Source organism: Notamacropus eugenii, chromosome 1, assembly GCF_028372415.1.
Source record: "Notamacropus eugenii isolate mMacEug1 chromosome 1, mMacEug1.pri_v2, whole genome shotgun sequence".
NCBI lineage: Eukaryota > Metazoa > Chordata > Mammalia > Diprotodontia > Macropodidae > Notamacropus > Notamacropus eugenii.
The window spans coordinates 310,337,913-310,361,388 of record NC_092872.1 but is presented as its reverse complement, the minus strand read 5'-3'; the positions used below and the strand labels follow the sequence as shown (position 1 = coordinate 310,361,388).

General features: G+C 35.9%; 1 protein-coding gene and 1 long non-coding RNA gene across 4 annotated transcripts in view; one reads left to right on the top strand and one right to left on the bottom strand.

Annotated features, from left to right (window-relative positions):
• The window catches only part of EXD2 (exonuclease 3'-5' domain containing 2), a 50,883-nt gene that overhangs the window by 13,279 nt on the left and 14,128 nt on the right, over nt 1-23,476 (top strand). For 2 of the 3 annotated variants that reach the window (XM_072629502.1, XM_072629504.1), the window contains 2 exons: nt 18,306-18,562; nt 22,027-22,153. In XM_072629502.1, coding sequence (XP_072485603.1) covers nt 18,306-18,562; nt 22,027-22,153 — 384 coding nt within the window. The remainder of the gene's footprint in view (nt 1-18,305; nt 18,563-22,026; nt 22,154-23,476) is intronic. The other variant, XM_072629503.1, reaches the window with a different exon arrangement.
• The window catches only part of LOC140517881 (uncharacterized), a 94,587-nt gene continuing 89,671 nt past the window's right edge, over nt 18,561-23,476 (bottom strand). The window contains exon 4 of the long non-coding RNA XR_011971765.1: nt 18,561-21,116. This is a non-coding gene — a long non-coding RNA (uncharacterized lncRNA). The remainder of the gene's footprint in view (nt 21,117-23,476) is intronic.

The window sequence follows — 23,476 nt, the reverse complement described above, 5'->3', positions numbered from 1 at the left end:
CCAATCTAATAGATATGAGGTGGTACCTCAGAATTTTTTAAATTTGCATTTCTCCAATTAATAGTGAGGTAGAGCATTTTTTTTCATATGGCTATAGATAGCTTTGATTATTTCATCTGAGACTGTTCATATCATAGATTTCATTTCTCAATTAGGGAATGGCTCTTGTTTTTATAAATTTGACTCAGTTTTCTATATGTTTGAGAAATGAGGCCTTTATCAGAGAAACTTGCTTCAAAATTTTGTTTTCACAGTTACTGTTGCTAACTGTTATTTCCTAACATCCTCTTTCCCTGTTTCTTCTATTCACTTTCTCCTTTCACTCTGTCCTCCTCAAAACTGTTTTACTTTTGATTACTGCCTTCCCCAGTTTGCCCTCCCTTCTATCACCTCCCATACCCCTTTTCTTATCCCCTTCATCTCTTACTTTTCTGTAGGGTAAGATAGATTTCTATACCCAAATGAGAGTGTATGTTATTCCCTTGTGAACCCAGTTCTTATGAGAGTAAGGTTCACTCACTCCTCCTCACTTCCCTCTTCTTCCCCTCTACTGTAAAAGTTTTTTCTTTCCTCTTTTATGTGAGATAATTTACCTCATTCTACCACTCCTTTTCCTTTTCTCTCAGTACATTCCTGTTTCTTACTCCTTAATTTTATTTTTTAGATATCATTCCTTCATATTTCACTCACACTCCTGCCTTGTTTGTGTGTACACACACATGCAGACACACACACACACACACACGTACATTCCTTCTTACTGCCTAATAATGAGAAAGTTCTTATGAGTTACAAGTATCATCTTCCTATGTAGGAATGTAAACAGTTTAACCTTATTGAGTCCCTTATGATTTCCCTTTCCTCTTTACTTTTTTATGCTTCTCTTGAGTCTTATATTTGCAAGTCAGATTTTCTATTTAGCTCTGATCTTTTCATCAGGAATGCTTGAAAATCCTCTATTTCATCGAATGTCCTTTCTTCCCCCCTGAAGAATTATACTCACTTTTGCTGGGTAGGAGATTATTGTTTGTAATCCTAGCTCCTTTGCCCTCCATATTATCATATTCCAAGCCCTACAGTCCTTTAATGTAGAAGCTATTAAATCTTATGTTATCCCAATTGTGCCTCTATGATACATTGTTTCTTTCTCACTGCTTGCAATATTTTCTCCTTGACCTAGGAGCTCTGGAATTCCCATAATATTTCTGGAAGTTTTCAATTCGGGATCTCTTTCAGGAGGTAATCAGTGAATTCTTTCAATTTCTATTTTACCCTCTGGCTCTTGAATATCAGGGCACTTTTCCCTGACACTTTCTTGAAAGATGATGTCTAGGGTTTTGTTTTTTTTTGATCATGGCTTTCAGATAGTCCAATAATTTTTAAATTATCTCTCCTGGATCTATTTTCCAGGCCAGTTGTTTTTTCCAGTAAGATATTTCCCATTGTCTTCTATTTTTTTCATTCTTTTGTTTTTGTTTTATTTTTTCTTGATTTCTCATAAAATTATTAGCTTCCATTTGCTCAATTCTGATTTTCAAGAAATTATTTTCTTCAGTGAACTTTTGTACCCTCTTTTCCATTTGGCCAATTCTACTTTTAAAGGAGTTTTTTCTTTGATAAATTTTTCCACATCTTTTTTCATTTGGCCAATTTTGCTTTTTAAGGCATTCTTCTCATTAGCTTTTTGTACCTCTTTTACCATTTGGCCTAGTCTGATTTTTTAAGGTGTTATTTCCTTTATTATATTTTTGTGTCTCCTTTACCAACTTGACTCATGTTTCATGATTTTCTTACGTCATTCTCATTTCTCTTCCCAATTTTTCCTCTCCCTCCCTTGTTTTTAGCTCTTTAATGGCCTGAGACCAATTCATATTTTTCTTCTAGGCTTTGGATGTAGGAGCTTTGACTTTGTTATCTTCTTAGTGTATTTATTTGATTTTCCTCATCACCATAGTAACTTTCTGTGATCAGAATTTTTTTTCTGTTGTTTGTTAATTTTCCCAGCCTATTTCTTGTCTTTTAACTCTTTGTTAAAATAGGACTCTGCTTCCAGGGTGGAGGCCACATTGTGCGAAGCTTCAGGGATTTTGTGCGGCTGTTTTCAGAGATACTTCTAGAGACCTGTAAGTTTTCAGTTCTTCCAAGGTGGTATGATTGAAGGAGAGGCCTGTGCTCTGGTCTGTGAGCAACCACAAGCACTCTTTTCTGGCCTGGAGCTATGATGAAGGTCCCCATTCCACTGTGTACTTCCCTTCCCCCAAAAAAACTCTAGTGTGCTAGTGCTCCTCCTCACCCAGATAACTGCCTCTTAGGACTGTGACCTGGATCTGAATATGGGCAAAGCAGTAGAATCCTGCTACAGTGCTAATAAAGAGACTCCTGCAGTCTCCTCATGAATTTTTCAACCCCCTTAGCATCTGTGGGCTAAGAGCTCTGGAATCAATTGCTATTGCTGCTGATTCAGTGGTTTCCAAAGAGTGCTCCTGGTTTGCTGGGTCTGTGTCTGTGCTAACATAGCTTGTGCTGGACTGTGCTCAACTCTCACCCGGTCTGTTGTGACAGACCTTTTGCACCTTCTGACCTTCTAAGTCGTCTTTGCTTGGAAAATTATTTCACCCTGTCCTATTGTAGGTTCTGCTACTCCAGGAATTGTTTTATGGCATTATTTAAAGGTTTTGGAGGGGTTTTGGGGAGAGCTCATGTGAGTTGCTGCCTTTTTTCCACCTTCTTGACTCTGCTATGAAGGACTTTGAGTGTCAAGCAGAGTATTAACTCCTGGAGACTTTAGGGAGTTACCAGATTTTATTGAGTAAGGAGTGAGCTGAGCAAGTAATTGAAGTTCTTCAGGGACTGTCAGTAACCTTGCAAGGGTAGGTGAAATTTACCTGGGAGAGGGTGAAATTGTACAAGGTACCAGTGGAAAGTTAAGAGAAACCTGTGCTAACTGCTAAATACTAACAGCATTCCTAGTATTACTGCAGAGTACATATACTCTTTATCCCTGACTGCAGCAGCACAAAGCAAATACAAATTCAGCAAAAGTAATGTGTTTAAAAGATTGCTAACCAGGCAGATGAATAGACCATTCTGCTGTCATGTTAGCCTTTTCGACTGGGTGGTGCAGTGGAAAAGTTCCTGGCTTTGGAGTCAGAAAACTTAAGTTCAAATCCTTCCATTTAGCTAAGCTTCCAAATTCAGAGTTATCCTTCTTCACTCCTCACTGTCTCCCACCTTCTACGTCCTACCAGTTCCCAAGTCTTGTTATTACATTACGTTTTACATCTATCCCCTTCTCTCCATTACTATGGCCACTATTCTTATTTATTTTTAAATTTTATTTTAGACCCAAATGCCAGGACACAAATGCAGAATAGAAAAAAGAACCAAAACATGTCATAACCTTAAATATTGGAACTTAAATACAAAGTTAAAAAAAAAAGCATGTCATGTGCATAGCAGAACATAAGAAAAGATTCAAATTATGTAACAAATTTTCATTTCAAGAAAGCCTATATGATAAATAATACTTGTGTTGAAAGTTATCCATTTTTTCTTTGCTTCCTAGTGAGTTTTTTTTATTCTCTGCTGTGCACTTTTTTGCTTTGTTCTTTTTTTCCCTCCTCCCACCCCACCCCTGAAGGCTACAATAAAGTTTAGATATGTTTCTTTATAGCTATAGATATATACATACACATATACATATATACTTTCCCAAACATATTCCATTCCTGATCCTTGTTTTTTATGTTTGTGTGTATCTCTTGTTTCCTATACCTCCTGCCTCCTCTACTTTACTTCTACCCACTACCTTGTCCTCCTATTACTTACCTACCCCCCTCCAGGGATCCCTTCCCTATCCTCCATTCCTATAAATCTGAACACCCTTTTATAACCCTGTTTTACCTATTCCCTCCGCCTCCCCTCTTAAGATCCCTCCTTTGTCCTCTCTCCCCTCCCTATGACCCTACCATTTTATTTCTTCTGAATTTAGAAGACTTTTATACTCTTCTAAATATATATGTATTGTTCCCTCTTAAACCCATTCCCGATGAAAGTAGGTTACCAGAACTACCAGCCCTCCTCCCGACGTCTAATTCCTCTGTATCTGTTCTTCTTTTTGTACCTCATTTGTATAAAATAATTACTCTTTTTAGCTGTTTCTAAATGGTTTTACTTTTTAAATTCATATCCTACTGAGGTTTTCCCCAATCTTACTTATGAACTACCCAATTATTAATAAGAATCTTAGACATACATTTTATATGAAAAGTAAATAGTCTGTCCTTATGAATCCTTTATAATCACTCTTTGGTATGTACCTTATATTTCTCTTGATTCTTGTATGTCAAATCTTCTATTAAGTTCAGGATTTTTTTTTAACAAAGTCTTGAAAGTCTGAGAGTTTATCATTGTCCATTTTTTTTTTCTTTCAGGATAATACTTAACCTTGAAGGGTGTGATATTTTTAGCAGGAGCCCTAGTTCTTTTGTTCTTTGACATTTGTGTTCTAAGACCTGCAGTCCTTTAATGTCTCTGCTGATAGGTCTTGTGTGAGTCTAATTTGTGGCACCACTGTATTTAAATTGTTTTAATCTTGTTGCTTTTAAAATTTTATTTGTCTGGAATTTGTCTATAATGTTCCTATTGATTTCCTCATAGGATCTCTTTTAAGTGGAGATCAATGGATTTTTTCTCTTTCTACTTCCCCGTTGTTCAAATGCTTCAGTTTTCTTTAATTATTTCTTGTATTACTGTATCAAGATTCTTTTTTTATCATAATTTTCAATTAGTCCAATTATTTTTATATTTTCTCTTCTTGATCTATTCTCCAAATCTGTTGTTTTTCTTATAAGATATTTCACTTTCTCATCTATTTTTTTCATTATTCATATTTTGGTTAATTATTTCTTGATCTTTTATAATTTCACTGGCTTCACTTTGCCCAATTCTAATTTTCAAGGTTTTATTTTCTTCCTTAAGATTCTGGATTTCCTTTTCTAATTGGTTGACTTTCCTTTCATAACCTTCTTGTTTTTCTTGAATTGTTCTTATTTTTTTCTTTAGTTTTTCCTCCATCTCTGTCATTTGGTTTTTCTTTTTGGGCAGGTGACTATTGGACATTACTCTTTGGGGGTTTCTTTACTTCAGTAATCCTCCTTTGAGGAATGTTTTGATAGTTCCATAATAGTGTTCTATAGTTGGATTCTTTCTCCTTTGCCTGTACATTTTTTTGTGACAATAGCTTAATTTTTGTAATCATCTCTAGCCCTGGGGTATGGAAAATGGTGTCTCTTGCCCTAGATCTTCAGTTCTCCCCTCCTGCCTGGAACCAAAGTCAAACCTCCAAGCTCCTGTAAGTGCCTACAGCCAGAAACTTTCTGCCCCACTGCTTCAGCATTCACTGGACGTAAGCTGGATCCTTCTCGCCTCTACTACTCTTCCACACCATAACTGGGTCTGGCGTTCCTTATCAGCAGATGTTCCCTCAATCTTCTTGGGCTCAAACACCCAACTCCCCTCACTATGGGGAAGGGGTGTGTGTGAAAGTTCCTGTGGCTGGGACCAAGGCAGCCTCTCAAACCAGCTAACCCCAGGGCTTGCCACTTGTTAAAACAGACCCTAGCCTGGAGGTATTTGCTCTTCTCTGGGACCAAACCTTGTCCCAGGATTTTCTTCTATTCTTCCCAAATTGTCCCAGGAAGACCCTGATTGTGCCCCTATTCTTATTGATCTCCACTTTGTTTGCCCTTTTGTAGGGGAAAATCTTGAGAGCTTGGGATTTTCTGATCAACTCTGCCATCTTCCCAGAATCCTCTCTTATGGCCACTATTCTTGATCAGGTCTTGTACTACTTACTGTAATCATTTCTTTTTTTAAAATAAATTTTATTAATACATTTTATTTTTATATCACCTGTATTTCTCCTAATTTCCCCCTCCCAGAGAACTATCACATATAGCAAAGAATATTTTTAAACAAGAGAAAAATTGATTGATGAGTGCGTTGAAAAAATCTGAAAACATACATTGGTCCATGCCCATGGACCTCCTACCTCTGTAAGGAAGTATTTCTTCCTTATTTCTTCTTTGGGTTCCATGCTTATTCTTTGTAATTCTGCAACATTTGCTTTAAAAAAAAAACAAAACACTTTCTATTGATACCTTTGATTTTTTGTAAAGTTAGGATTCCTTCTGGTTTGTCTCTCCACCTCCCAGAATCATCCCACATAACATTTTTTTTGTTTTATAGTTTTCTTTTCATTTACATTGTTGTCATTGTATATATGGTTTTCTGGTCACCTTCACTTTGTAAAACTTCATATAAGTTTGTGTTTCTTGGTATTCATCATGTTCATCATTTCTTAGAGCACAGTAATAATCCATTACATTCACATATCACAGTTTGTTTATCCATTGCTCAATCAATGGACATTTGCCTTGTTAACATCCAATTCTTCTGCAATAGCTTTCTATTTTGTCTCCATGCCTCCAGTCTCTACCTTCTCCATTCCATACCCCACGTAATTGCCAGCGTGACATTCCTATAGCACATATCTGAAAATGCTACTTCCCTGCTCAGGACACTCCTCTAGGATCAAACACCACCACTCTGACCTCTAAAGCCCTTCACAATCTGGCTTCTTCTAGACTCCTTCAGGTACTTTACAAACTAGCCTCCTTGCTGTTTGTCATAGGAGACATTTCATCTTCCATCTTGAAGCCTTTGCCCAAACTGTCCTGTTACCAGAATGTACTCCTGCTTTCCTTTCACCTTCAAGTCTCTAGCTTCCTACAGAGGTCATGTCAAGAGCCACATCCCATATGTCCCCCAGTTCTTAGTGTCTCCTTTCACTAAAAACAAAGCAAAGCCTTATGGATATTCTTAATAAATGTGACTTCTGTTACCCCTCCCCACCCCAGTCACCTATAATCTCTTTGAGAACTGGGACTGTTTCATTTTTAATCTTTGTATCTTCCACTTAACACATCATCTAGTACATAGTAGTTGCTGAATAAATTGCTTGTTCTACTAAAATCCTGAATATGCCATGAACTTTGTGATCCTGAGTAATTTTGTCTTCACCCTTAGTTTCCTTATTTGTGTAAAGAGGGGTTTGATTGGAATAGATCTCTAAGATCCCTTTCAAATCTAAATCATGTCTTAGTTTAGAAGGTTTAGGATCCTTCCTCATATTTTATCCTCTGCTGCCATCATGTGGCTGTTTCATTAAAACTACTAAGCTTTGAAAACTGGACTCTGCTGCTTTAGAGAAGACTAAGTCATTACAGGCAGATTATCTAGTCTAATCATAGAGTTTGTTTCAGAGGTAAAAATATGGAATTCATAAGATGGTAAAATTTGGTTTCTTTGAGGTCCTATAGGTCATGAGGTCATTTTGTAGATGAGTTAATTGAGGCTCAGAGAGATTAAGTGACTTGTCCAGACACACAGTGCTGCTAAGTGCCAGAAGCAAGATTTGAACATACATCTCCTAGCTCCAGTTCCAGCATTCTATATGTTCTATACTATATTGCTATCTTTATTTTTTGATAAAAACAAACCAACCTAAAATGAGCATTTTCATATATTCAAAAGGCAAAAAAAGGATTGTACATGAAACTTTGAATCTCTGTTATGTGCAGCTTATTAATATATGAGTTTACATAGCTTATATAATAAACTCAGCACTTTACTTTCAAAATAATGTCTTTGCTTATCTTTGTTTCCTTTTGTTCTCTTCTGTGAATTATAAAAATGCTTCATTGTCCCTTTTTCCTTTTTTAAAGCCCTATTCCTAGTCCCTTCTTTCTACCACCTCCCTCTCAAAGGAAAAAAGAAAAGAAAAACAAAAACAAAACCATTCCAACAAATATGCATATTCAAGCAAACAGATTTCTCATATTGTTGACATACAAAACTATATCTCTCATTCTGTGTCTTGAATACAATACCTTTTGGTCAAGAGGTAAGTAGTATGCTTCATCATCCATCCTCTGGAGTCATGATTGGTAATTGCATTAATCAGAGTTCTTAAGTCTTTCAAAGTTGTTTTTTTGTGGCGTTATTGTTACAATAAATTATTTTTTGGTCGTGCTCATTTTGTTCCATATCATTTCATACAAGGTTTCCCACATCTCTTCAAAACTGATCTTTTATTATTTCTTATGGCACAATATTCCATACATTCATATAGCATAGTTTGTTCAGCTATTCCCCAGTTGATGAAGTACCTCCCTTTAGCTTATGACTCTGTGCTATGACAAAGAACTGCTATAAATAAGTAAACAAACAAATAAGTTCTTATATCTGGATCCATTTCCTCTTTCTGTAATCTCTTTGGGATAGAGGATCTCTATTAGTATTTCTGGGTCAAAAAATTTGAGAAGTTTAGTGATTTGGGGGCCATATTTCCAAACTGCCTTTTATAATCTAAGCAAAACTGACTCTTTGAAATAAAAGAATTTTGCCTTTGGAAGAAATTGGAAATTGGAACATTTGAGCATTGGGTCAGTGTAAAATCAATACCACTACCTCAAAGAAAAAACGGTTCTTTAGTGGATTAAGATTCTTGATTGCTAAACACACTGATTCTGTAAAGTGCTAAATATGAGATCTAAGCTAAATTGTCAATATTGCATTCTTTTTTTTTAACATTTATTTATTTTTAGTTTTCAACATTCATTGCCACAAAATTTTGAGTTCCTCCCCCCATCCCAAAACGCCATGCATTCTGATTACCCCTTCCCCCAATCTGCCCTCTCTTCTATCACACCCCTCCCTTCCCTTATCCCTATCTTCTCTCTTTTCTTGTAGGGCAAGATAGATTTCTATACCCCATTACCTGTATTTCTTATTTCCCAGTTGTATGCAAAAATAATTCTCAACATTCGTTCCTAAAACTTTGAGTTCCAACTTCTCTCCCTTCTTCCCTCCCCACCCATCCCCACTGAGAAGACAAGCAATTCAATGTAGGTTATATATGTGTAGTTTTGCGAAAGACTTCCATAATAGTCATGTTGTAGAAGACTAACTATATTTCCCTCCATCCTATCCTGCCCCCCATTTATTCTATTCTCTCTTTTGACCGTGTTCATCCTCAAAAGCGTTTACTTCTAATTACTCCCTCCTAATTTGCCCTCCCTTCTATCATCCCCCCCCACTTATCCCCTTTTCCCCTACTTTGCTATAGTGTAAAATAGATTTTCATACCAATTTGAGTGTGCATGTTATTCCCTCCTTAAGCCAAATGTAATGAGAGTAAGCTTCACTTTTTCCCTGTCACCTCCCCCCTTTTCCCCTCCATTGAAAAAGCTTTTTCTTGCCTCTTTTATGAGAGATAATTTGCTCCATTTCTCCTTCCAATATATTCTTCTCTCATCCCTTAATTTTATTTTTTTAGATATCATCCCTTCCTATTCAACTCACCTTGTGCTCTCTGTCTATATATATGTGTATAATCCCTCCAACTACCCAAATACTGAGAAAAGTTTCAAGAATTACAAATATTATCATTCCATGTAGGAATGTAAACAGTTCACCTTTAGTAAGTCCCTTATGATGGCTCTTTCCTGTTTACCTTTTCATGCTTCTCTTGATTCTTGTGTTTGAAAGTCAAATTTTCTATTCGGGGGGGAGGAGCCAAGATGGCAGAGTAGAAAGACACACATATGCTAGCTCCAAAACCCACAGCCCATAAAATACCTGTAAAGAAGAACTCCCAACAAACTCGGGAGCAGCAGAAGCCACAGAACAGCAGAGTGGAGGAGATTTCTGTTCCAGAGAGCCCTGAAAAACCAACACAAAAGGTCTGTCGTGCCCCGGACCCAGAGCAGAGCCTAGCCCTGCCTTGGCCGCGTGGCACCGAGAGGAGCAGATCCCAGCAGGCTTCGGGGACAGAATCTCCAGTGGCCGAGCAGGTCCCTCCACCCACAGATGCTGAAGGTCAGTGAGAGGGTCTCTTTGGCTGGTCGAGAGGGGAGTGGGGTGTCCCCATAACTCAGACCACCTCGGGAGGCAGCAGCAGAGGCAGCAGGGGACAGGGGCTCCCAAAGCAGGCAGGAGCTTGGATCCATTGTTGAAGGTCTCCATGTAAATCCCTGAGGGAACTGAGCCCTGAGTGGCAGCCCTGCCCCTACCTGAGCACCTGAACTTAATCTCACACTGAATAGCAGCCCTGCCCCCGCCCAAAGCACTGAGGCTGGGAAGCAGCATTTGAATCTCAGACCCCAAGCACTGGCTGGGTGGATCTGGAGGCAAAGTGGGTGTGAAGAGAATGCTCAGAAGTCAAGTCACTGGCTGGGAAAATGCCCAGAAAAGGGAAAAAAAATAAGACCATAGAAGGTTACTTTCTTGGTGAACAGGCATCTCCTCCCTTCCTTTTTGATGAGGAAGAACAATACTTACCATCAGGGAAAGACACAGAAGTCAAGGCTTCTGTATCCCAAACATCCAGAATAAATATTCCATGGGCTCAGGCCATGGAAGAGCTCAAAAAGGATTTTGAAAATCAAGTTAGAGAGGTGGGGGAAAGACTGGGAAGAGAAATGAGAGAGTTGCAAGAAAAGCATAAAAAGCAGGTCAACACCTTGCTAAAGGAGACCCAAAAAAATGCTGAAGAAAATAACACCTTGAAAAATAGGCTAACTCAATTGGCAAACGAGATTCAAAAAGCCAATGAGGAGAAGAATGCTTTCAAAAGCAGAATTAGCCAAATGGAAAAGGAGGTTCAAAAGCTCACTGAAGAAAATAGTTCTTTCAAAATTAGAATGGAGCAGATGGAGGCTAATGACTTTATGAGAAACCAAGAAATCACAAAACAAAACCAAAAGAATGAAAAAATTGGAGATAATGTGAAATATCTCATTGGAAAAACAACTGACCTGGAAAATAGATCCAGAAGAGACAATTTAAAAATTATGGGCCTACCTGAAAGCCATGATCAAAAAAAGAGCCTAGACATCATCTTTCATGAAATTATCAAGGAAAACTGCCCTGATATTCTAGAACCAGAGGGCAAAATAAATATTGAAAGAATCCACCGATCACCACCTGAAAAAGATCCAAAAAGAGAAACTCCTAGGAATATTGTGGCCAAATTCCAGAATTCCCAGGTCAAGGAGAAAATATTGCAAGCAGCTAGAAAGAAACAATTCAAGTATTGTGGAAATACAATCAGGATAACACAAGATCTAGCAGCTTCTACATTAAGGGATAGAAGGGCATGGAATAGGATATTCCAGAAGTCAAAGGAACTAGGACTAAAACCAAGAATTACCTACCCAGCAAAACTGAGTATAATACTTCAGGGGAAAAATTGTCTTTCAATGAAATAGAGGACTTTCAAGCATTCTTGATGAAAAGACCAGAGCTGAAAAGAAAATTTGACTTTCAAACATAAGAATGAAGAGAAGCATGAAAAGGTAAACAGCAAAGGGAAGTCATAAGGGACTTACTAAAGTTGAACTGTTTACATCCCTACATGGAAAGACAATATTAGTAACTCTTGAAACTATTCAGTATCTGGGTACTGGGTGGGATTACACACACACACATGCACACGCACACACACATAGAGACAGAGTGCGCAGAGTGAATTGAATAGGATGGTATCATATCTTAGAAAAAAAAATGAAATCAAGCAGTGAGAGAGAAATATATGGGAGGAGAAAGGGAGAAATGGAATGGGGCAAATTATCTCTCATAAAAGAGGCAAGCAAAAGACTTCTTTAATTTGGGGAAAAAGAGGGGAGGTGAGAGAAAAACATGAAGTTTACTCTCATCACATTCCACTAAAGGAAGGAATAAAATGCACACTCATTTTGGTATGAAAACCTATCTTACAATACAGGAAAGTGGGGGATAAAGGGATAAACAGGGTGGGGGGGACGATGGAAGGGAGGGCATGGGGAGGAGGGTGCAATTTGAGGTCAACACTCTTGGGGAGGGACAGGATCAAAAGAGAGAATAGAAGTAACTGGAGGCAGGATAGGATGGAGGGAAATATAGTTAGTCTTATACAACACAACTATTATGGACGTCATTTGCAAAACTACACAGATTTGGCCTATATTGAATTGCTTACTTTCCAAAGGGACGGGGTGGGGAGGGAGGGAGGAAAAGAAGTTGGAACTCAAAGTTTTAGGAATAACTGTCGAATACTGTTCTTGCCTCTAGGAAATAAGAAATACAGGTAAAGGGGTATAGAAAGTTATTTGGCCCAACAGGACAGAGGAGAGGATGGAGACAAGGGCAGAGAGGAATGATGGAGGAGAGAGTGGAGTGGTGATGGAAGCACTTGGAATGCTCGGTGTTTTGGGGTGGGGGGAGGGGACAAGGGAGGAGAAAATTTGGAGCCCAAAAATTCTGTGAAAATGAATGTTAAAAGTTAAATAAATAAATTAATTAAAATTTAAAAAAAAAAATATTCTCCCCCTCCTTTTTCTCCTCCCTCCCCAAGATGGTATGCAATCTAATATAGCCGCTCTTTATACATTCATATTAAACATATTTTCCTATTAGTTATGATGTGAAGAAGCATTAGAACTAATGGGAGGAACCACGAGAAACAAGAAACAAAACAAAACAACAAAAGAAAAGGAGAGCAAATAGTGTGCTTCCATCTGCATTCAGACTCCACAGTTGTTTCTCTGGATGTGGATAGCATTTTCCATCATGAGTCTTTTGGAGTTGGCTTAGCTGAGAAGAGCTAAGTCTATTAAAGTCAGTCATGGAACAACGTGGCTGTTACTATGTACGATGTTTTCCTGGTTCTGCTCATTTCACTCTGTTCATGTAAGTCTTTCCAGGTTTTTCTGAGTCTACCTGCTCATCATTTCTTATAGCACAATAATATTACATTACATTCAACTTATTCAGCTATTCCCTAATTAATGAATATCCCCTCAATTTCCAGTACATTGCTACCACAAAAAGGGCTGCTATAAATATTTTTGTACATGTGGGTCCTTTTCCCATTTTTATAATCTTTTTGGGATACAGACCTAGAAAGTGGTATTGCTGATTCAAAGGGTATATACATTTTTATAACTCTTTTGATGTAGTTCCAAATTGCTTCCCAGAACGGTTGGATAAGTTCACAGTTCCACCAACACAACATTAGTGTTTCAGTTTCCCCAAATCTTCTCCAACATTTATCATTTTCCTGTTTTGTCATGTTAGCCAATCTGATAGGAAGTGTGATAGGTGTGATATGGTACCTCGGAGTTGTTTTGTTTGCATTTCTCTTACCAGTAGTGATTTGGAACATTTTTTCATATGACTATAGATGGCTTTAATTTCTTCCTTTGAAAACTACCTGTTCGTATCTTTTGACCATTTATCAATTGGGAAATGACTTGTATTCTTATAAATTTGACTCAGTCTTCTATATATTTTAGAAATGAGGGCTTTATCAGAGACACTGGCTGTAAAAATTTTTCCCCAGCTTTCTGCTTCCCTTCTAATTATGGTTATATTCATTGGCTTTGTTTGTGCAAAAACTTTTCAATTCAATGTAATAAAAAACATCTGTTTTGAATGTTATTTGTTCTCTGTCTTTTGTCTGGTCATAAATTCTTCCTTCCTCCATAGATCTGACAGGTAAACTATTCATTGCTTTTCTAGTTTGCTTATAGTATCAGTGTTTATATCTAAATCATGTACCCCCCAAAATGACATTCTTTATCAGTTCTCTGGAATCATAAATATTGCTTTCATATGTTCTCAATTCCTTTAAAGTTTTTTTCATAATCTTGCATAAATTGTTCTAGTTTTGCCCAGTTTGCTTTGCATCAGTTCATATGAGCCTTCCCAGGTTTCTTTGAAAATATCTCTTTTGTCATTATGGGATAATATTAACCTATTACATTCATATACCCTAGTTTATTTATCAGTTACCCAATATGTGCTGATCACTTGGATTTCTTACTTCGAAACTGCTGGTCAGTACATTTTGACCATTCATTTATTTGTCTGTCTAATGACTTTTGTTCATGTATTTGAATCTGTTCTTTAAAACTCTTGGTTTTAAGAGAAAGTTAAGATTTTCCTCTAGTAATCCTTCTAATTTTAACTGCATTGAATTTATACATAAACTTTTCAGTTTTATGTAATCAAAAAATATTCCTTTTGTCTTTTGTGACCTTAAGTGCTTCCTGGTCTAATGATATAAAAGGTATTTCCTTCCTTGCATCCTCTAATTTATGATATAATCATTTATATGCATGTTATATATATCCATTTGAATCTTACCTTAGTGTATGGTGTGAGATGTTGGTGTATACATACTTTCTGCATTATATTTTTTTAAGTACACCGTGTTGTATACCTTGTTAGTTCCATTGATCAACTTTTCTATTTCTTTAACCAGTACCAAATAGATTTTTAAAAAAATTCTAAAGTTTGAAATCTGGTAGTGTTAGGTCTCCTTTCACCATAGTTTTTTCCTTCATTATTTCTCTTGAGATTTTTGAAATTTTGTTCCTTCAGATAATTTTGATTATTATTTTTCTAGCTGTATAAAGTGGTCTTTTGATAGTTTGATAGGTATGGCACTGAATAAATAAATTAACCTAGGTAAAGTCATTTTTATTATATTGATTGGCATAGCTCAACCATGAGCAGTTAATATTTTCCCAGTTACTTAGGTCTGTTTTTATTTCTGTAAAAAAATATTCTTTCATGTGTGTTGTTAGGTAGACTTTCACATTTTATATATTCTGTAGTTATTTCAAATGTAATATCATCTTGTCTCATCCTGTTGGGTTTTGTGTTGGTAATGTGCAGAAATGCTGATTTTGTGTGGATTTATTTTATATCCTGATACCTCCCTGAACTTATTAATGATTTTAACTAAATTTTTAATTAACTCTATAGGGTAGGCCTCCTTAACCATTTTTGTGTCATGGACTCATTCACAGAATAAGGTTTCCAAATATAGAACGTAAAATACATGGGATTACAAAAAAGTATATTAAAGTATGTATAAAAGTATTTTAAAATACAGTTGTCAAAATATTAAATAAGTTCATGACTCCAGGTTAAGAACTTCCCTTTTAGGATTCTTATTGTATCATCTGTATAAAGGTTTCCCTTTGCCTATATTTATTCCTTCTGTTTTTTCTTGTTAATTTGTATAGCTGCCATTTTTAGTACTACATCAAATGAGAATGGCAGTGGACATCTTTGCTTTATAAACCAAGATCCTTTTGAAAATATCTCTAGCATTTTTTCACATATATAATATTGGGGTCTTGGTTTTAGAAATTCTTTACCACATTGAGGAAAGGTTCATTTATTACTATGCCTCTTAGTTTTGTTTTGTTTTGTTTTTTTTTTACAGAAATGAATGTTGTGTTTTGTCAAAGCCTTTTTCTTTATCTATTGATGAAATTATGACTTTGTCACTATTAATATGATTTGTTATTTCCAATTTCCTAATATTAAGCTAACCCTAAATTCCTGGTGTAAATTCAACCTGATCATAGTACACCATTGTCTTGATATGTTGTTGTTCTAGCCCCCTTGCTAACATATCTTCTTCAACTTTTTGCATTAATATTCATTAGGGTTATAGTTCTAATTTTCTTTCTCTGTTTTGTCTCTTCCTAGTTTAGGTTTCACAGCCATATTTGTGCCATGAAGAAATTTGAGAGGATCCCTTCTTTTCTTACTTTTGCATACAGTTAATGTAGTATTGGAATTACTTGTTCTTTGACTTTTTGGTGAATTTGGTCCTGATGTTTTCTTTGGAAATTCATTTATGGATTATTCAATTTTTTTTTCTGAGATTGGGTTATTTAAATTAAGTATTCTTGTTCTAGTAATCATCTGTTTCATTGTTAGTTTTGTTGGCATATGTTTGGACACAATTGTTTGATAATTTTCTTTTGATTTTTTGGTAATTTTTCCATTTTATTTTTATCTTGCTAGTTTAGTTTCATTTTGACTGATCTATTTTTTTCAAAAATACCAGATCCAAGTTTTACTTATCAGTCCTTTTTTTTTTAACTTTATATTTTATTAGTCTTCTTTGATTTTGAGAATTTGTTTTGGTTTTTAGTTTGAGCTTTTTGGCTGGTTGATTTTCTTAGTTCTTTTTTTAAATCATATGCCCAATTAATTGATCTGTTTTCCGTCTTTTCCTGATAAAAGTGTTTGGAGGTATAAATTGTCCCCTATGGATTGCTTTAACTGCATCTCAAAAATTATTACATATTATTATCATTGTTGATATTTTCTTTAATGAAGGTATTTCTATCAGTTTTTCTTTGACCACTGATTTTTCAGTTCACAAGTTTTTATTTTTCTCTCTCTCCAACCTGCTTCCCTGAGTTTGTGAGGTTTTTCTACTGTAATTATTGTCTTTTTTTTTTTTTTTTTGGTAAAAGTGCCATGCTGTAATGTTAATTATGTTAATGAGAGTTAAAGATCTTCCCCATCCATTAGTAGAACTGCCCATTAAGGGAAATTTGATTAGGGGAGATTTGCTTTGTAGTAAGACCCACACCTTTTGTTAATTTCTAATGAGGCACTATTTCTCAAGGTTTCTGATACCCTCTGACTTGGAGAAGTGTATATATACTCTGAGGTGAGGTTTTGTTTTGCGGCTTACTCATTGGAAGTGCGTGTTTGGCCAGGTGAAACTTTGGGTAGCCTCTAAGGAGCACCCCCAACTTTGAAAACCCAGATGTTGGTGCTTCTCTCTCTGGTAACTATGTATGTATACATGTATGGTCACACAGTTGGATTTGTCTATCCGTGATGTATGTATATTTTATGGTCAGACAGTTGGAAGCCCTGTCTGTTGATCTTTCTGTTTGTAATTTCTGCTTGTGATATCTGTTTATATTTTCCCTGAAGTTCAGGGTACTGACTTTTCCCTTGAACTAGGTGAATGATATATGTGTTTGATTAAAATGACTGTTGACCCCTCAAAAGTTACTTTCCTTTTAGAAAAGCAGATCTAAGAAACTGCACAGTAGGCTCTCCTATGTGTGGTTGGGTCCTTGCTGTTACACATGCACAGGTGTGAAATATATATACTTTTTTTACATTCAGTAATTGCCAAAGAGTTATCATATGTAAATTTTCTAAAATTCTGCTCAAGTCCTTAACTTTCTTGTTTATTTTCTTGTTAGATTTGTATCGTTCTGAAAAGAGACACATTCAGGGGCACATTCAGGTCTCTAAATATCATAATTTTACTATCCATTTTCCCCTGCAGTTCAATTAAGTTTTCTTTTCGGTGGGTTGACAGATAGATGCTATGACATTTAGAGCATATATACACACGTAGACACACTCCATTTCATCTCATTATTTATAGTGCCCTTAAACATAAAATAGTTTCTTGGTTTATCCCTTTTAATATATTTTTACTGTTGTCTGAGTTCATGATTGCACCTCTTGCCCTTTTGGGTCTAATAGATTTTGCTCCAGCCCCCTACTGTAAATGTATTTGAATATGTTTCAAGTATATTTCTTATTTCTGTTGGATTCTACTTTCTAATTCATTCTGGTTCTCTACTCCATTTTATGGATGAGTCATCCCATTTATATTAATTGTTGTGACTAGTAATTGTATACTTCCTTCTGCTCTGTCCTATTGTAATTTTTTCACTTTTTCTTTGGTTTCACACATTATAAAGAAAAAGGGAAGTAAAAGAAAAATATGCTTAATAGTTGATGTGATCTACTTCTGCCCCATTTTTCCTTTTCTCTTCCTCTAGCCATTCACTCTAATCTCTTACAGATAAGGAACTGTCTAGATGATTTGCCCAAGGTTGTACAGGAAATAAGTAGCAAAGCTGGAACTTCAACCTAGCTTCCCTGACTCTGAACCCAGAACCCTTTCCACTGGACCATGCTCACTCTTTTTAGTGCATAGTAAGAATCACAAAGGATTACTTTAGTTACTCTAATAGATACCATTTTGTTTTCTAAAGAATTCAGGAATGTTTGGATTTGTTGAACATGAAGTTTAGAAAGTTTAGGGGGAAGTAAGGAAGGCGATATGTGATTGGTATTTTTGAAAGGCTGTCATAGATAACAATAGGTAGACTTTTTTTTTTTTTGCTTGACTCCCAAAACAAAAGTTTTTAGTCCAAACATGAATACATGGAATTTTTGTCTTGGAATACTTTTGTCTAAGATATTGTCTCAAGTGGCATGCAGAATTTAGTAGCTGAGGCTCTTTTAACTCCTCAACATAATTAAATCATCTAAGTAGAAAGGAGAAAGTAGTCTTCTCTGTATACTTAATGTTACATGGAGTGATAAGTGTGTTCTGGCTTTCTTTGTTACAGGTGAATGTAGAAGGCAAAGCTAGCCCTGTTTCACTCCTACAGATGGCTTCCCCAACAGGCCGCTGCATCTTACTTCGTCTTCCTAAGCTGATCTCTGGTAAAACAGCACTCCCCCAAACCTTATTGGATATCTTGGAAGACAGCAGAATCTTGAAGGTTGGGGTTGGATGTCGGGAAGATGCCAGCAAGTTGCTTCAGGACTATGATCTCATTGTGAGAGGGTGTCTTGACCTTCGAAATCTAGCCATGAAACAGAGGTACGTATATTTGTATATGCTGCTATTCCTGTAGTCAGGGGGACAGTTGTGCTAGTAGAAGCAATGTTATTTTGAAGATGATTGCTGCAACATCTGGAATTCTTAATAAGAATTCTAGGAAGCCTGGAGAGTTCTGGCCAACATATGAGAATTTGAGAAGAGAGAAATATTCCATCTTCCAGGAAAGCCTCCATTACCTTAGAACTAACCCTACTTAATGAAGTGGTAGAGTGTCATTTTAGTCCAGGGTGCTAGAAAATCTTGGCCTTGTTGTGGATTAAAAAAACCTCTTTTCCCTTTCCATTGGGATTTCTTTTTCTTATAGAATTACCGTTCCAACTCTCTCTTTGATTTAGTTCCTTCCTGGTCGATGGAAATATGGAAGCATGCCTCTCTTGATGGTAGCCAAGACTCAGGCAACCAGCCTGTCCTTTACTGATTGCAACCAAGAGGGAGATTGAATTTAATTAAGGCTAAATCTGTGCTTTCTTATTTTTACATAAATATAAAATATGAGATTCTGTAAAATATAAGATTTCAAATCTTATAATATGGTTGAAGCTCTTGTATTTTAATATTAATTTTTAATCATTGAAGGATCTTTTAATCCAGATTGGTTTCCACTCTGTTTTTCAAGTTAATTACATTTCACAAATTCATTTAGTAACTGACAGGCTCTTGTAATAATTTTCTACTACCACAAGTTTTGTTATTTTGGATGCATTGTAGTGGGAAGTGGGGACAAATGATCCTGACTCTGTTTTTCCATAGCAAATTGCATATTAAGTTTCTGATGGGATAATTTTTTAAAATTTTGTAACTTTTGACTTTTTTTACATTACTTTTCAAAAAAATGTATTCCGAATTAAGACACACAAAGAAGAGCGTTACCGTATAATTCACAAAACAAAGGATTGTATACAAAATCATGAATCTTGACCTCATACTACTTGCTTTTAAAAAAACTAATAAATTCAGCACATTATTTTCAAAACTGCTATGTTTATGCTTCCTTCTGAACTTCCATTTATTCTCTTCTCTGTTTTTAAAAAGTGTTTAAGTGGCTCTCTTTGGCTAACCCCCTTCATTAAAAATTGAAGTGAAAAAATCCCCCTTGTAACAAGTAAGCATAGTCAAATACAATAAATCCACCCAGTGACCATGTCAAGAAATATGTGGTCTTTTTCTGCACCTGGAGTCCATCACCTGTGTCAAGAAGTGGTAACTCAGTTCATTATAGGGTCCTCTGTAGACGTGGTTGGTCATTATATTGATCAGAGATCTTAAATCTTTCACTTTTTTCTTTACTGTGTTTTTATCATTATGTAAATTCTTCTGGTTTTGTTCACTTTACTGTGCATTAACACTGCCCAGGATTCTCTGTTTCTTTTGTCATTTCATTATGTTCATGTATATCCCAATGTGTTCAACTGTTCTCCAATTAGTGTGTATCCCCTTGGATTCTAGTTCTCTTCTTTTCTTTCCCCAACATTTTTTTTTAATACTTCCTTCAGGACCAGGAAGTTTGTTTCACTTGTGGCGATTTCCTCCCCAGTATCTCCCTCCTTATCTCTGCTTGTTTCAGTGTTGAATTTGGGGTATTTCTGCACTAGAGTCTTTGTGTGTAGTATCTCTTTGCATGTAAAACTCTTTATTCAACTCTCCTGTGTCCATTTCCTGCAAGTTAGATTGCTCTCCTCCATGTTTGTTGAATATTCTTTTCTCATGCACTCCAATTAAGAAAAACAGCAAGTTCAACTCCCTTCTTTGTCCTTTCTACACTAGTGTTTTTCTTTTGCCTTCCCTGCCCTTTGTTTTTTAAAATTCATTTTTAGTTTTCAATATTCACTTCCATAAGTTTTGAATTTTCTCCTCCTCCCCCTACCCCCTTCCCCAAGGTGAAGTGCAATCTGGTAGAGACTCTACGCATACCTTCTTAATAAACATTTTCACATTAGTCATATTGTATAGAAGAATTAGAACAAATGGGAGGAACCATGAGAAAGAAAAATAAAACAAAACAAAAAAAGAGAGCAAATAGTATGCTTTGATCTGTATTCAGACTCCATGGGTCTTTCTCTGGATGTGGATGGAATTTACCATCATGAATCTTTTGGAGTTGATTTAGGTCCTTGCATTTCTGTGAAGAACTCAGTCTATCAAAGTCAGTCATCAAACAATGTGGTTGTTACTGTGTACAGTGTTCTCCTGGTTGTGCTCACTTTACTTAGCATCAGTTCATATGTGTCTTTCCAGGTTTTTTTGCAGTCTTCCTGTTCATCATTTCTTATAGCAGGGTAGTATTCCATTACATTCATACACCATAATTTGTTCAGCCATTCCCCAATTTCCAATTTTTGGCCACCACAAAAAAAACTGCTATAAGTATTTTTGTACATGTGGGTCCTTTTCCCTTTCCGTTCTTAAAACCCTCAGAACCAGAACCATTCAAACTCTTGACCCTTTCTATTTTTCTTAATCCCGTCAATATTCTTTGAAGATATTAAGGTTCTAAAAGGACGCTTGTTTCTTCTCCTCCATTAGAATGTTAGTACTTCATTGTTGTACAGCCCCATCCAATTATTCAGAAAAAGAAAAAGGTGTCTGTTAGAGGCCAGAGGGCTATAAACAACACACAAGTCCAACAACAAGAGAGTAGTTAAATTGTATTATGTTAATGTAATGGATTATGCTAAAATGTTATTAAAACCTATCACTGTGAGAAATACAAAAAATCTAAAAATATGTTTATGAAATGATAAAGTAAAAAAAAAAAAATCTACTCAGAACTGAGTAGATATTATGACCCTGTCATAGGAAAACATAAGTGAAACTGAATAGATAAACAGAGAATCCTGTTGTGGACTTAATGGGAGTGACCAAGAAAAATCATACTCCATACTTTGAAATGGACATATTTAAATATAAATAGATTTATTTTGTATTCATGTTCAATCTTAAAGTTTTAGTAAAAAGTTTAATTTTTTTAAAAGATCAAATTTTTTAAAATTATCCGTTATAGATCTGATATTCATCAACTTGTCAAAATCTTTTCTTAAAGTATTTCTTTTTATCGTGTAACTCTTGAGGTAATATGCCCCAGAAGTATATTACCTTTCATTCTTAGTTTATTTTATTTCCTAGAGTACCTGAAATTGAATGGCAGTCATGTAAGTACTTTAGAGAGTACTGTGCTTTGCAGCACTCTTATTAACTTACCTATAAACTCTAGGTTTTTGGCCCTACAACTAATGGCTGTTTCCAGACAACTGAGAAATCAACTCCAGTTACTTAGACTTGAAGCCATTAGAACATTTACCTCTAGTCAGGAGACTGATGATTGGAGCTTGACCTTTTAGAACTTCCATTCAGGAGATCTTCAGGATCAAGAAGAGACCAGATTACACTTTTATTTTTCTATTGGGTCCTTGGTCCCTACTTTTTACTTACTTTATCATTTTCAGGAGGGATTTGCTTCAGAATGGGCTTAGCCTGAAGTCACTTGCTGAAACCATACTCAACTTTCCCCTCAACAAGTCTCTTCTTCTTCGTTGCAGTAATTGGGATGCTGAAGAGCTTACTGAGGAACAAGTAGGTTATATTCCAGAACAGTTGAAAAGTGAATGATGTGTAACTTCTGGGTATGTTTTTATTAAGCTCTTTTCCAAATTATAATCCAAGTACTGGGCTTCTGAGACACCCAGATCACTCTGATAATGCTCAAGATAAGGATTTCCCTATTACATACACATTGTTTAGTAAAGCATAAGGTTCTTCCCCCCCATTTTTCTGCTTTTGCTTGTGAAATTTGTACCACTTGGTGAGGGGCTTAATTGCTAACTACTAAATGTCTACAGCCTAAAAGACAGCATAGTCTTGCCAATAGAGTACTGGATTGGGAGTCAAGTAGTTTAAGTTCAGTTTCTATGGAAGTACCATAATTTAAGAAAGACCAAGCATCAATTGACACAGTGCTGATTTTAAATCCATAAATATAGTAGGATGGACATTTTTATTTTGAAGTAAAACTTTTTGCATCAACTGATGCACCTGGAAAGCTGAGAATTTTTATTTCAAAGTAAAGATTTTGATGTCAGTTGCCAAACTTGGTAGGATGAAAATTTTTAAAGTACAAATTTTTGCATTTGTTGATGCAAATGATTCTTCTAGTGCTAGCTCCATCACAAATTTTTTTCTTACCATGCACAAATATATCATTTAACTTTTCTACGCATTAGTTTCTCCAGTTGCCATTAAAAAAAAAATACTTGCAAAGCACTCAAATCTCAGCATTAAAATGTGCTTTTGTCCAGTAAGGGCAGCTTGCCCTTATTTGCTTAGAGGGTTTGAATCTGGAAGGAAGAACATTATACTTGTTTTATTCTAACCGCTATAAAATATCACCAGTGCAAAATTCTAGGAAAAACTTTACTTTGAATTGATGGAAAGTCTGGGTTATGAAATATTTTTGAAGGGAGACATTTTAGTACTTTCCTGTTGGAATACATGTAAACAGATAGGATCATAGATTTAATGTTGGAAGAGATATTGGGGGCTCTCTAGTCCATCTACCCCTAATTTTTACAGATGAGGAATGCAACTGAGAGATGTTAAGTGATTTTCCCAAAATTGCTTATGTAGTAAATAACAGAGCCAGGATTCAATACCATGCTCTCTGGGTTCAAATGCAGCATTCTTTTCACTATACCAAACTATATCTTAAAATAAAAGTACATATTAAAATATGAGGTGAAAGGAGACACTAAAATAAGTTAGCTTAATGGAAATAATTAAGCCTGTATTATACATTACTGTTAGAAACATGAAAGCCTCTTTATAATGATTAATTGCTTAGTAAAAGACCTGGATATTGAAGGAGTCCTAAACCACTAAAATCCTTGGTTTGAAAAAGCT